At 42.8% G+C, this 14,148-nt stretch overlaps 2 protein-coding genes across 4 annotated transcripts; one reads left to right on the top strand and one right to left on the bottom strand.

The window, feature by feature from the left end:
- Window positions 1–879: 879 nt before the first annotated feature.
- Window positions 880–6,811, bottom strand: BBS12 (Bardet-Biedl syndrome 12). Its single transcript, XM_055700737.1, has 2 exons — window positions 6,666–6,811; window positions 880–3,531 (listed from the first exon to the last, which is right to left on the bottom strand). The coding sequence occupies exon 2, from the start codon at window positions 3,513–3,515 to the stop codon at window positions 1,383–1,385; it is 2,133 nt and encodes a 710-aa protein (XP_055556712.1). The 5' UTR covers window positions 3,516–3,531; window positions 6,666–6,811; the 3' UTR covers window positions 880–1,382.
- A 69-nt stretch (window positions 6,812–6,880) lies between these two features.
- LOC102053861 (uncharacterized) lies at window positions 6,881–13,069 on the top strand. 3 transcript variants are annotated; one of them, XM_014278048.3, is made up of 6 exons: window positions 7,422–7,440; window positions 8,660–8,815; window positions 9,745–9,842; window positions 10,653–10,781; window positions 10,889–11,026; window positions 11,263–13,069. In XM_014278048.3, the coding sequence occupies exons 4-6, from the start codon at window positions 10,659–10,661 to the stop codon at window positions 11,350–11,352; spliced, it is 351 nt and encodes a 116-aa protein (XP_014133523.1). In that variant the 5' UTR covers window positions 7,422–7,440; window positions 8,660–8,815; window positions 9,745–9,842; window positions 10,653–10,658; the 3' UTR covers window positions 11,353–13,069. The 3 variants fall into 3 exon arrangements, with proteins under 3 accessions (XP_055556717.1, XP_014133523.1, XP_055556718.1); XM_055700742.1 differs by lacking the exons at window positions 7,422–7,440; window positions 9,745–9,842 and adding an exon at window positions 6,881–7,010; XM_055700743.1 differs by lacking the exon at window positions 9,745–9,842 and having other exon boundaries at window positions 7,423–7,440.
- Window positions 13,070–14,148: the final 1,079 nt, after the last annotated feature.

Raw genomic sequence — 14,148 nt, 5'->3', positions numbered from 1 at the left:
GTCCGAGATGTCATCTGCAGTGGGGAACCACCCCAAGGAAAGTAAGTCCAGAAGAAAAAACATCCACTTAAAATAGATAAGTAGCAGCGAAGGCTCTAACAGTAAGATAACCACTCGCTTTCTGTCTGCCTTTCCACTGAATCACAATTCTTTAGCCCACCCCAATTCTTAGCTTTCACCACAGCCAAGCAGCCAGCAGCACCAGCCATCCCAACTAGTAAGTGCTTAACCAGAATACTGCCAGCCATTAGCATTTTAATGAGAAAGTTCTAAGAGCAAGAATCTGCTTTAGTATCACCATTTCCTTTCTTTTTCCATTCTGTTTTCATTCACTTTAAGCGTGATACACAGTGCCAAGCTCAGAAAAAATCTCTCCATAATTACACACGCCTTTCTTGCAACAAAGTGCTAATTCTCCATGGCTCTGCTTTCGAATTTTAAGTGCTGAAACACCGTAAGAATGCCTTGCATCAATCATCATGATAGGTTAGTTTTCAGTTTTTAGCCAACAGCTGAAGCATAGAACAACATTTTCCCTTCTGCAAAGAGAACTGAAAGAACCCAAAGGAAATAATCTAAAAATCCAACTCACAATGTAAAAGAAAACTTTGTGTAGGGATACATCCAGTTTATAACACCAAAAGAGAGGATTCAGCCTGCATTTATGTCAAAATGAGAGAAATTCCTACAGATATATATTTGAAAATAAATCTATGGCCCATATAAATATGCAAAAGTAGAATCTACTAATACAATCTCTTAGCATAAAATGTAACTCACAAATTACTGCAAGTTTAACTTTTACATTTGCAATGTACAGAAAGAGCAAGAAATTAAAAATTGTTATATATATTATTTCATTTAACACAAGTATGCCAATGTTATATAAGAAATCCCTACTCTTTAGAAGACATTAAAAGACATTAAACAAGAAAAATTTACAGAATAAACACCTTATATAGACAGCACATGTTCAGAACATAAGCATATCCAGGGTATCAAACTTCTCTCCAACTAGACTTGACATGTATGCACCTGCCCAGTGCTCCTCATTATAATGAAAAAAAAGAACTGCACATCTGCTCTGCTAGATAAGATGGGAGAAGTCAGTTTGACTGGATTAATCTGTCCACACAGACAGTAGTTAGAAATGCACAGCTGGGGTTAGAGGTAAACTCACAAGTCATTTTTGTTTGTTATTTAACTCCCATTTCTAGAAATGATAAGTCTTATCTACCTTGTGACTATCTCACATTCTGATTTTCACTGTTATATTCTAACGTCATAATCACATCTAGATGTTTGCTTTATAAATGATGAAGAAACGTAGGTTGCCCCTGGACTTCTTCCACTGACTCATGGACTTATAAAGCCTGCAAGTCCTATAAAAACATATATTCATTTGACATATGTGAGTTCAACAGCTGATTCTTTTTGGGACCTGTGATAATTTCAGCATCTGTTTGAAGCACTAGTAGCACCAAGTCTAGAGCTCTCCGCCATGCCTCAATCTTGGCTGTAACGTTATCGTAAACCTTTAAACCCTCTCCGTGGTCAGCAAAAGGACCAGAACCACCCCTAAGCAGATCACCTCTTCCAAATTCTTTCAGTATATATGCTAAGGGAGAGCCACAGTCAGCTGCTTTTTTGAGGTGATGATCAACTGAGGTACATGCTTCCAACTCCGACGCAGCTTTTGCAGTGTTACACATAACCACTGAAAGATACTGCTTCCAGCCGCTTGCTAATGCTTGGAGCACAACTGATTTATACTCTGACACAGATGCCGCCAGCCAAGAATTATGAAACTCGTTCACAGCATTTTTATTTGCTGTCTGTAAAGGCTGTTCTGCAAGCATCTGAATGTGACTAAGGCACAAGAGCTCCACTGCACCACCACCAAGAAAAACCTTCTTATCATTTAAAGCATGATGGAGCCGATACACTGAAGTCCAGAACGCATCTTCAATAAGCTGCATCTTTGAAGTGACAGTAGAGGTAAGCACGGCTGTGAGCATGGGAATTCCTCGCACTTTTATCCTGACTGGCACAAGCTCACCCAGATCCATTGCACGCCCATCGCAGGCCTTCCACAGCTCCACTTGGGCCCCACTGCCCACACAAGCAGCATTCAGCTGGGTGAGGTATGTCACTGGCTGGGCGCGGGTGACCTCCCCAAAGGCAGACAACACATTCCGAGACACAGAACCAATTACCAATATACTGTTCGCTATGCATCTTTCCATTAAGTTTTCGCACACATTTCCTTTGACCAAGACCAAGTTTACTTCAAAGCTTATCAGAATATCTAACATACTGCTTAGCCACAAGGCTCCTGCTCTGCCTTCCTGTAGGCTAGGATGCTCCAATATAGTCCTTACGTTACGCGGTCTGTTAAAGCCTAAGTGACGATATTGTTCAGTTAGGTCTCCATCCATTAGCAGAATCCGAAGAGGTTTGTCTTCAAAGTATTTGATAACAGCAGCTTGTTCTGGTGATACTAATGTGACAAAGCCTGGGGAGACACAAGAATAGTTTTCAGGGAGGCCCTGTAAACAGCATGTCACAATTTCTGCAGTATTAAACTGCAAAGAACCACTGCATTCTGCTCTTTCTCGCTGATAAGCAACAATGCTTTGTAGCAGTTTCAAGCTAGTTTGATTTCCATGGCTCAAAGCCATTGCCAGGTGTCCTAAACCGTAACATTCACATGGATCTGCTGAAGGTCCTGAAAGGCATCCCTGAGAATTACCCTGCTGACTTGAAAACCAGCTTTTTCCTTGAGTGCTGAAGTATCTGCTATGAGTTAACTTTTGTTTGTTACAGCTGGATGCGATACCACCACTTCCAGAAATCACAGACATACTTTTGCCACCCGCTGGTTTGACAAGAGGACCTACTGAACCAAAGCTGGCCAAAAGTGAAACCAGGCGCTTGTTAAGATTACAACAATCTTCTTGATGGGAACAAGGATTTACTTCTTCTGGTGCAGAAATATCTTTCTGAAAATACAGGAGAATCTGAGGATTCAGAAGGTTGTCGCATCCACTTTGGCAAGTTTTGGTTTTAAAAGCATTTGGCCTAACATTGCTAGAACACAGTTCTTCATTTACATCATGTATTGATATTTGAAGACACTGGACTCTCTCACAGCAAGAACTCAAGCCCTCAGACATCACAGATACTATTGCTGAAACAGGAACATGCTGCTGAAGGCACTCCACTACGGCATTGCTCCAGGCACCAGCAAGAAACAACAGGGTACTCATCCCAGTCTTAAACTCCTTGTTTTGTGCCTGAATGGTTTCATTAAGCAGCTGTCCAGCAGCACTGGTTAAATCCAAACTTTCAAGCAGTCTAACAGCAGAACAAATCAATGTGCTTTCATTGGTACTTTCATCCACGATGAATTTGCATGATTTCATTGGCCCCAATAATGTTCTTCCAGCTAATGCTAAGGATGAGAGTTGCTGAAGTCCGATATGTCTTCTTGCATTGACATCCCTGAAAGCCATGGGCAGCAGGCAGCATCTGTGAACAGAACACAAACTTATTCCCCCATCCTCAGAGTGCTCCACAGCACGTATCACCAAAGAATTAATTTAAATCTAACACTGAACACAGCAGTTCTTCATCCTGTGCACTTACTATGAGACACTGATGCACATAGTTGCTGAAATCACGCATTGCTAAAATACCATGGAATTTTTTTCTTGCTGGCACAGATGCTGTTAATTCCAGTGGCTTCTTAAACATGAAGCAGTACAGATTGTATAGAGCTACCATTTCTCTTCTGACGTGTTATCTGGAATCTCAGTTATTTGCCTTACTTAGAGCAAAAGTTCATTAGAGCAGAATGGACAATTGTGTGCAGAACAGAAGTGCTCTGTAGAAGTCCATCTTGTTACCAATAGTTATGCCAATGACTTTAACCTTCAAATCTGGAAAAGCATAATCAAACTTATTTCAGTCCAATTCTATTTATTCCATTTAGAATGCGTCAGTACTTAAGCATGAAAAGGAATGCCACTTCTTCATACCTGACAAACCAAACTGCCAAGACTTCAAATTTGGTTTTGATCTACTACTCAGTTTTAACGTGTCAAAAATAAATCTTTCCCTTGAAATCCCTTCCCCACCACAGTCCTGTGGGGCAGACCACATGAATTAAACTAAAGCTTCCTTTTCTTTTTTTCTTTTTTGAGTGAAAAAGTATACACCAAGAATTAAGAAGCCTTAGCCATACATCTTTTACGCTCAGATTCAAACCTTTTATTTCATCTTCCTAAAGGCCCCTTTGCATAGCTATTCCAAATCCAAAAAACCTCTTTTACCGTCCCACTTATTGGAAGTCCACAGAAGTATTATCTCAAATGAAGACAAAGTGTGAATTTAAAAAGCAGAGTAGGCAGTCAGAAATAACCTTTCTATGCTGACAGATCTGAAGTTCTAGTCTAGCCCAAACTGACAACAGAATCTCCCTTCAATTACTAGATACATCCTGAAGTATTGAAAGAATCATTCACCAAGGGTCTATTTTAGTCTATGGTTATCCGTAATCAACAATTCTTGAAAAGGACTTTTAGATAAGCAGGTACTTTTGACTTCAAAATTGCACCAGGAATGCACATCCAAAAAACCTCCATCCAGGTTTTTCTTAAGGATTTTTCTGAAAATTTTTCTTGGCAATATCTTGTAATAATGGTCTAGTTGTGCAATGTATCTGTATCAGTACTTCCATTAATAAAAATTTAAAAAATAAAATTAAAAAAAAGTGGGTTTTTTTCTTAACTGGAATCCTTAGTTTAATATCACAGGTTATTTTGAAACAAACACACACATTGAGGTGATTAAATAATAATCACTGGATCATGGAATCCAATATGAAACGTATTTCCCCCACTCCCCCAAAATTTATTATTCCAACCAATTTCTCTTAGGGATTTACTAAGACAGTAATTTGGTTGGTTTTGTGGTGTTTGGTTTTTTTTTTTTCTTTTTCTTTTTCTCCGAGATCACTGTTTCTGAATTCAAGCAGTTCTCAACTAGTAATGTTCACTATCAGCCTGCTTTTGTTTTAATAGAAAGACTAACCAATTTGCGGTTTTCCTCCACAAAATTTCGGAAAGAGCTAAAGCAGCTATGCTGAAAGGTGAAGTAATGCTCTCTCACTACCTAGGTCCTTGGCATGTAGCTCTGGGCAGAAGGCCATCCTGCTGTTTGGATCGGAGACAACTACTGAAGGACTAGTGGGAAAGGGGGTTCCGTTTCCCAACACAGTGGGCTTCTTACTCCCCAGTCAGTCCCAAATGAGGGTTCAGCTCAGTAATATGAGCCATTGCCTTATTAAGGTGGCATTTTTATTTCAATGAATGTGAAGCCAAGACTAGTTGAGACAGATCGATTAGTTAGCGCAGCGCTTTCTATCAAGTCAATGCACTTCCACCAGACCTCAGTGCAGCCAATTACAAGTTGTTTTATTAAAATTTTCTCTGAAGTTTAAGTTGAAAACCGTGTCCCTTGCTTTCAGCTTAAACTCATCCTTTAAAAATATAGGTTCATTTTGGTCACCAGCCTGATCTGGTGCAGATCCATAAACCTGAACCAAATGGACCCATGGCATGGCTGCAAAACGCACTTACAGGGAAGAACGTTCTTATTTCATTGCTTGCACAACCTCTGGCATAAGTGATTTAGGATTGTGTGATACTTGCTCCCCCCCCTTTTGTTTTATGCATGTTATTTTGCCCAGAACATCACACTACCCCAGTGCTGTAGAAACCAATACAGCAGACCCAGAATTCAGCATTTCATCCCCCCTGTTCTCTTTACCTCTTTTTCGTTCCAGTCAGAGGTGGAAATGGTAAAGGGGTTAAGTGAAATTAAATTTTGGAGCCAAACGAAAGTGAGGTCAGCAAAGAGAAGGAGGCATTCTGGAGAACAAAGGAACAAGCTGGTAGGACAGCCATGCCCGAGACACCAACCACCAGTGGCTTCTGCTGAGCTAACCTGCACGCTGAGCTACTGCTGCCTGCCTCACACCTGCCTCCGCAAGCAAAATAAAATCTGACCTGAGGTTCAGTGTACGTTTACACACGTGGGGTTTAGGGGTGTCAAGTGAGGAACTCTAGGATCCAAAAGGTATGCCAAACACTTACTACTTTGTCTTACAGTGCCTCAACCACGATGGCTAAACTAATACAACAAAATTTTAGCTCAGTGTTCCAAATTAATCTGTTTCTGTGAAATGCTGTAAAAACAAACAAAAAAGTCCCTCATGCATGCAGGCACGCTGTGGCAGCACCGGTGCACAATGAGCGAGAAACACGTAGAAGATGCTCTGCTTGCAACTCAGCTGCCAAGTGTTCAGGCAACTGTCACAACTCACCTGCCCTAAGAGCCAGCGCTATTACTGGTGTTGGAAGAGGAAGAGCTTCCTAAATCGGTGCAGCCGAACCTAAACGTTCATGGTGCACCTGCCCCGGGTCACCCGCGGCCTGCAAGGGGAAAGCGGGGAGGCCGGGACACCCCGGCGCGGGCAGGGCCGCTCAGCCCCGGGGCCGCCCTGCGCAGGCCTAGTGGCGGCCCGGCCGCTTCCTCCCGGCTGGCGGCACCGGCCCAAAGCCCCTGCTCAGCCCCACAACAGGCGGGCGCTGGTTTCTCACCGACTCGGCCGGTGTTCCCTCCGCTCCCCGCAGCCGGCCGGAGGTGACGTGAGGCGGGACGGCAACGGCGGGCCCCGCCGCGCCCCGTTGCCAGGACAGCGCCGCCGCTTGTTTGTACACCGGCCGGACGGAGCGGCCGCGCGCTCCCGCTGACATCACGAGCCCGCCGGGTGCCATTGGTCCGGGCGGGAGGGGGGGGCGGGCTCTCCGGTACGTCCGGCTCGCTCATTGGGCGGGCAGCGTGTTCGTTGCGTGCGGCGGTGGGCGCGCTCGCCGCCGTGAGGAGGGCCGTCCCGTCCCGTCCCGTCCCGTCCCGAGCCGGAGCGGCGTCCCTGCGGCCAGATGGTGAGCCTCTTCCCCTCGCCGCGGGCTCCCCTTCCCCTCGCCGCCTCCCTCAACTTCCAGGCTACGTCTCCCTGCGCCTTCCCGCTTACGGCCGCGGCTCGTCTCGCCCCGGAGCCCCCCGCTGATCCGCGGCCCCGGGCGGGCAGGCAGCCGCGGGGCTCCGGAGGGCTGTGAGGAGCTGGCGCGGGGACCGTCCAACAGCGCGGAGGCCGCCAGCCCGGCCGGAAAGTGAGAGGAGATCCCCCTCCACACCCCCCTCCGCCCCCCCGACACACCCCTCCGCCCCAACCCCCCCCCCCACAACCACCCCCCCCCAAAAAAAAAAAAAAAAAAAAAAGAAAACCGCCTTGGCCCCCATAAAACTCCCAAGAATCGCAAAATATGTCACCTGATTTCAGGGCGTGGGGCTCTGCCGGCCGCAGTATTCCAGGTTCGTGTGAGCACAGCTTGCTGACCTCTGCCTCGCTGGGTCCCCTGCTGCGGGTGGAAAAATGTGATGCCTGTGTTTATAGCAGGGAAAAGTCTGAGGTGTGCCCGACAAGTTGGTTTGCAATCCAACCTGGGAGGGACAAATCGTGTTAAAAAATGACAATTTGTTTCCCAATGCAACAAAACAGAATCTCTGTTACGCATTGGGTGTTTAAAAGAGAGGTCCCAGCCAAAATATAGTAACAACGCAGCAGGAGGAAGAGATTGTTTGGCAGTACCTACAAAGCAGATTCCTTTCTTGGTACTAGTTTTATTTGCTTTTTAAAAGCCCAACCAGTTAAAGCTGGGGTGGGATGGACTGCCCTTCCTTCCATGAATGTGTGCAAGTTCAAGGCTGAAGGACTAAAATTGGTCTGCTGCGGGTTGAAAATCAGTCTGCTGCAGGTTTAGAAGAAAACCTGTACTAGAGGAAAGCATCTTTCCTGCTGAATAGGTGGGGCGGAGGGAGGAAACCCTCTGCACTGCACTAGCTTACACCAGAAGCAGGAAAGGTCGCAGAACTGTCCTGGATAATAATGCACCAGCTCAGCATGATTAGTTCATATGGGACAAATTTTGCGGTCACATCACTGTTACCACAGCATGTTGTTACCTAGCTCCACAGCTAGTTGGTGGCCAGGCAGGTGGCTACACAGCTCCCATTAAACTCTGTGCCAACAGGGCAGGTGCTCTCAGACGTCCCATTTCACTGCTGACTTCCAGGAGTAGCTGAATTTGAGTCCCGTTTACAGTCAAGACTCTATACAGTCATCCTTTTTAGCAGTGAGGATGATTTACTCGTGTTTTCCAGGTGAAGTCACTCCTGACACATCAAAGCAACCAGCAAGAGGTGTGGAGGGTCACAGTCACCTCAGTGGAGTGTTCATTTTGAGACTGCCCGCCTGTGTTACTGGTCTCACTGCTTTAATTGATGATCTTTTTGTTAAAACAGAAAATATTAAGCCCAAATGTGTATTCTCCAGTAACAAAGTCTTCAGCTTGTTTTCTTTCCAGAATAACTTAAGAAAATGAGCACAGAGACCCAGTGTCTACCACTTGCAGCAAAAGAATGTCTCATACTTCTGCTACAACTTTACTGTTGTTACTTATAATTTAGTTGTGTGTTGAATTCTCCCCAGAGTGGGCTATTTCTTACGTTTTCTTTCCTTCACTTCCTGAAGGCATCCAACTATAGAAAACCTGGCTTAAGTACAGCCCAACGGAAGAAAAGTGGCTTGAAACCTGAACTTACAGAAGAGCAAAAGCAGGAGATCAGAGAAGCTTTTGATTTGTTTGATACTGATGGATCTGGAAGAATTGACATAAAAGAACTGAAGGTTTTCAAACTTTTTTTTTTTTTTTTTCTTGAATGGAAGTATCTTTGATCTCAAAACCGTAGCTGCTCTTTCTGTTTGTCCAGACGTAACTATTCTAAAATTGTTTTTGGAGTACAAACAAGAGTAATGGCTTGCTGTCATAACTGAATCTGAGGTGTCCTGCATGGTTAATCTGAGAAAGCCGTGTATGTAATACTTCAGAGCAGACAGGCTTCTCTAATACATGGACAGTAGGTCAGATAGCTTTGAATGGCTGAGCATTAGAGGAACTAAACAGTTCCTCTGTTTAGGTACACACAGTACACATTTCAGTTTACATGACTGGCCAAGGTAATTGTTTCTAGGAAGTGCACTTTTGTTCTGTGGTGAATGTCATTGTATCAAATTTTTTCTTCATCTCAGAAATAAACACACAGGTTTTGCATGCATTCAGGAAAGACAGAACCATATTTTCCTGTATGTGATCAAAAATTTACCTGGTTTTTAATTTAAAAAAAGAACACAGAGATCTGAGTTGCATTTCAGTAGCAGTTCAGGTTGTGCATGTGTGTGCATGCACATGTGTACACACAGTAGTACAAGGGGGAAGATTATTCTTGGTTCTCTGCCTATGTTTTTATGTGTCTGATCTTTATTTAAGCATTAGCCTTTTATCTTAATTATCTCCATGATCTTGATTTTTCACATACACACACTCTGCCTCAATTTCTGCATATGTAACCTAGAAGCATGAGTTACCTAAGCCTATGGCTTATCTCAGGATTTATTTGGAAGTACTTTGCTTGGTTAAGGAGAGCGTGTTCTCTGAGTACAGATGATACATGTTGAAATATAGTACTTAAAATGGACTGAAATGTTTTCACACCAACCATTTAATACTATGTTTTTCTTTTTCAAAATTAATCAAAATAATGGATATTTTACAACAGAAAGTGTTCCCCTCTGAAAGACAAAACAGAACGTTTTCAGTTGTCCCATTGCAAGAAACTGGTCAGAAAACACACTTCAGTTAAATGATAAGTTTCTGGTGAGTTGGCACTTTCCAGTAGAAAAGCATTTAGTGAGAAAATTTCTGCCTAGTATTAACTATTGATTCCACTCAAGCATACAGGAAGAAAGAATGTTCACAGTTAAAATCTTCCTCTAGTTACATGTTCTTGAAACTTCAGTCTCTGAATTAAATATGCTGTAATCATCTGGCACACCAGGACTGTGAAATTACTAATAAACACCCAAGTAGCAAAATCATTGTTCTAGGCTGGTGAAATGCCAGAGCCTGGTTTTAAACCATGTTAATATTAAGCATTTGTACCACAATCTACACGGCTGTTTTTACAGTAATAGTTTGCTTGCTCTGGGTAAGGCTCGGAAGGTTTGCTTTTCTCTTTTCTCTTCCTCAGCTAGCACAGCAGTCAGTCTTTGCTTGTCAGCTCCCACCCCCTCCTGCCCCCCCCTCCCACCACCTAGCCAGAAGTGCCAAGAGCTATCCATACGGATTTCTTTCTGTGTACTGGATTGTGTAAGTTGTAATCCAGTCACCTTAGGAACTATGTAAATTGGAACCTTTACCTAATTCAGACACAAAACGTTCCTCTTAGTTTTAGAAATATATCCATGTTCCACATGGATCTAATGAGAAAAAATATCTGGGTCAAGAATATGAAGGCTACACCGTTACTGTTCGGGAAAACAAAACAAGCTGGTAAGAGATTACCAAGATGTTTTCATTGCAGTAAGTTATTATTACGATTTTGGACAAGGAAATTAACCAAGCTTTAGTGCAGCTACTCAGACAACAGTTCTGGTGGCCTCCTAACAGAATTGTTTTTTGGAGCAGGTTGCGATGCGTGCTTTAGGCTTTGAGCCAAAGAAGGAAGAAATTAAGAAAATGATAGCAGATATTGACAAAGAAGGAAGTGGCACCATTGACTTTGAAGACTTTTTGGCAATGATGACGCAAAAAATGGTAAGAATCCTTAGCAGAAATTCTTGTGACACTATAAAAAAATACTGAAAAGGAGTATCTCTGTGGCAGGTGTTTTCTAATTAGCATACATTTTACTCTTGTTTTAGAGTGAAAAGGATTCAAAAGAAGAAATCTTGAAAGCTTTCAGATTATTTGATGATGATGGAACAGGAAAAATTTCATTCAAAAACTTGAAAAGGGTTGCCAAGGAGCTGGGAGAAAATTTAACAGATGAAGAACTTCAGGTAAATTCTGATTTGCCAGAGCTTTTCTAACAGGCACAGACCGATGCTAAGGATGCTAAGGATTGGGTAGAAGTTTATGCTTATGCAAAAAGGGCTGAGAGGTCAGAAATATGAAGGGCAATCAAATACATGGTTATGTTTTCACATGAAGAGCTTCTGATTTGTTGTTGTTTCATGAATGGAAGATCTTGTGTTGAGAGCCCCATGCCTGATCAAATGTAAAATGTGTTTTATAGGAAATGATTGATGAAGCTGATCGAGATGGAGATGGAGAAGTGAGTGAGCAAGAATTTTTGAGAATCATGAAGAAAACTAGCTTATATTAATATTTGTTGCTTTGCTGTACAGCTGCTCCAAAAGATAACCTAGAGAAGACTTAAAAACTGGGCTTGTGTCTCCTGCATATTTTCTGCTATATAAATTCTGAAAGGATAGATTTTTGGTTCATTCTTCTTTTTTCAGCAATGTTAATTGGCGAAGGGGGGCTTCACTACCCAGAACTGTTAAAATGAGATATTGCAGAAGTGAAAAGGAAGGATGAACTGCCCTTACAAGGCAGGGTCCCTTCTCCTCGACAATTTAATTGACTGCCATTTTGGATAAAGAACACTGTATTTCAGCTATTTAACTATTCAACTAGAAGACATTTCACCTGAGGTTTAAAGATTCCCACTGCTGCTGGGAAAGGCTGCTTTTGACTTTCCCAGGGCTACAGAATGAAGGTACAAGCGCAGTATTTTTATTCCTTTTAAGACTTTTAGGTTATCTTTTGGTATTTGTCTTTTGTTTATTTCCATGAAAGACTCTAAACCCAATTGCGTATGTGTCTTTATTTCTGTATGAAACGCTGTGTTCCCATGGCAACTTGTTTTTGGACCTAATGGGAAGCAAATATAGATAACCAGATTTGGTTCTTCATTTGGAGCTGTGTGCCATCAGTAGACGTTCTCTTTATCTGATGATCTGAAACCTAGTTTACTTGAAGGTTACCTGTCCTGTGTGGATTATCAGAGATTACTGTATGACCATTAAACATCTGGTGCCACTGTTCTTATTCCCAAGACATTACAGAGCTGCTGTTATGCAAGGATTTTGGCTACCTAAGTTCAGTCCTATGGTGCATGACAGTAAATTATGTCTTTGGGTGTTTACAGTTAAGTTGCAAGGAGGACTCACATCAGAAGTGAAAAAACAGCTCGCTTCGGACATCTGTGGAACACTGAATATATTGAGATCCATGCAATCCAAGGTAGTTTCAGACATCACAGGTTTGTGGTGGGTTTTTTTTTTAGGAGTACCTTAATTTTCTTAATTTCCTGCATACACTGTCAATCTAGGACTTACTGGAGAGCCGCACTTCCTTCTGTGTTATGGTGACCGAGCGGTGGCACAGAATGTGACATCTGATTACGTGGTTCTGCAGGAGAGTTTGTCCTTGGGTCCTAAGCAGACAATCAGCTTCAAAACTGCAGGCAAATGGTATAACCCTAAACCACTCTCTTTCTAATAAGGTGCCTGAAGGTGCATTTGTTACTGCTCACAGTGGTAGCAAAAGGCCAGAAGGGTTCAGAGGGAAGAGGAAGGAGAGAATGGTATTTCACCAGTATCCATTCAGGTCCCTCCTTTCTTCAGACAGCTTCTGCTACTTGACAGAACTAACGAGCTTTGTAGAAGAAAGGAATAGCCAGCTCCTTAATTAGCTCTTCTCCCAGCAGGGGGAGAATTAGTTTCAGGAGCAGAAAGGAGAAGTGCTCATTTACATTCTCTGCATGCAGGTGCAGACCTGGCACATTCTGCCCCAGTTTGCCCCAGTCCTCTGAGTTTTGTCCTTTGAACAACTCTAAGCAGACCCTGACATGTACAGAGGTAGGCTTAAACCTGTGAGAGAACAGGGATTGTGTAGGACCCTGGAAAACTTGAGAGACCTGTGAAGTCCTCTATTACCATACTCAGTGGCAGTAGATGTAGCCTATAGTGCTGTAAGCATTTTAAAATGTCTATTAAATTTGTATAAGTGTGAAATAAAACTGTTTTGCAAGTTAAGGATTTTGGGTGCTTTGTAACTTGGTGTGCTTACTGTGAAAACTAACTTTTCAAAGATAATTTTAAAGTGTTAAATGGTTCACCAAGTATATTTTCACTTTCATTTATCTTTTCTTTCTAAAGAGAGAAATTCTTAGGTGCAGGAGTCTATCGTATAATTCCTCTTCCACTATGCTGATTAAAAGTTTCTAGGACTAACCACTTATATTCAGAAAGGGAAATTTGAAGTTCTAGTTGATTATGGGGAATCCCAGAGCCTATTAGAGTGACAGTACTTTTTTAAATGCCGCCACAGACTGATGACTGCTGTTTACCTATGATGCACGTCACTTCTCTCTTCCTGTTCTAATACCGTTACCTGACTTCTGAAGGTAGGAAAAAACCACACCATCATACCTATCCTGTATACTCAATGATGAAATCTTACTTCTGGTTTGCCCATTAATCTCTTAAGTCTGGAATGTTGAGCATGGGCTGAATCAGCACAAAATTTGCAGCTGTTAATGTAATAGAACAAGTGTCTCATGCTGCTTTAGTTCACATGATAGTGAGGGGTACCTTGCCCCCTCTTCAGCCACGTGCACTGAGTATGACAACTTAACGCAGCAGTATCGCACAACTGTGACAACTTAAAGCACAGTATACTGTGGTTCTGTGAATTATTTTCAGTGCCCTTGTGAATCCTTCCTGTCCCTTCTAGATTTTTATCTTTTACATTTCTATACATGGTGGAGGAAAAGGAGCCTGACTGAAGCCAATGGCAGAACTCAGAGTTAGCTTTGTGTGAGGAACAGGTGCTGAACTGCCCATTCTGGAATTTCATCCTTTTGTTGCGCTGCAGAAAGTGACTCAGATCAATGAACTGGGAAGGTACCCAGCAGACTTTTTCACGGACTCTGTTCTAGTGCCTACTCAAGTAGCTTGCCCTGAATGGGGAGGGTTTCACTGGAGGAGACACTTGCACTCCTCTCCTCCTCCCATTCACCCTGTTCTCAAAAATAAGAGCTGGGAAGGGCTCAGTCTCTTCCAGGAGACTTGGTTTCCTAAAGCACCAAAAAGGAGGCCATGCGGTGATTCAG

The sequence above is a fragment of the Falco cherrug genome, chromosome 1, assembly GCF_023634085.1.
Source record: "Falco cherrug isolate bFalChe1 chromosome 1, bFalChe1.pri, whole genome shotgun sequence".
NCBI lineage: Eukaryota > Metazoa > Chordata > Aves > Falconiformes > Falconidae > Falco > Falco cherrug.
This window is presented reverse-complemented; position numbering and strand designations above follow the sequence as displayed.

Excerpts from the sequence above, each read along its gene's own strand:
- BBS12 (XM_055700737.1), bottom strand. The coding sequence starts at position 3,515 with ATGGCTTTCAGGGATGTCAATGCAAGAAGACATATCGGACTTCAGCAA.
- LOC102053861 (XM_055700742.1), top strand. Across the intron at positions 10,782-10,888 it reads CAATGATGACGCAAAAAATG|AGTGAAAAGGATTCAAAAGA; the intron begins GTAAGAATCCTT and ends CTCTTGTTTTAG. Across the intron at positions 11,027-11,262 it reads TAACAGATGAAGAACTTCAG|GAAATGATTGATGAAGCTGA; the intron begins GTAAATTCTGAT and ends TGTGTTTTATAG.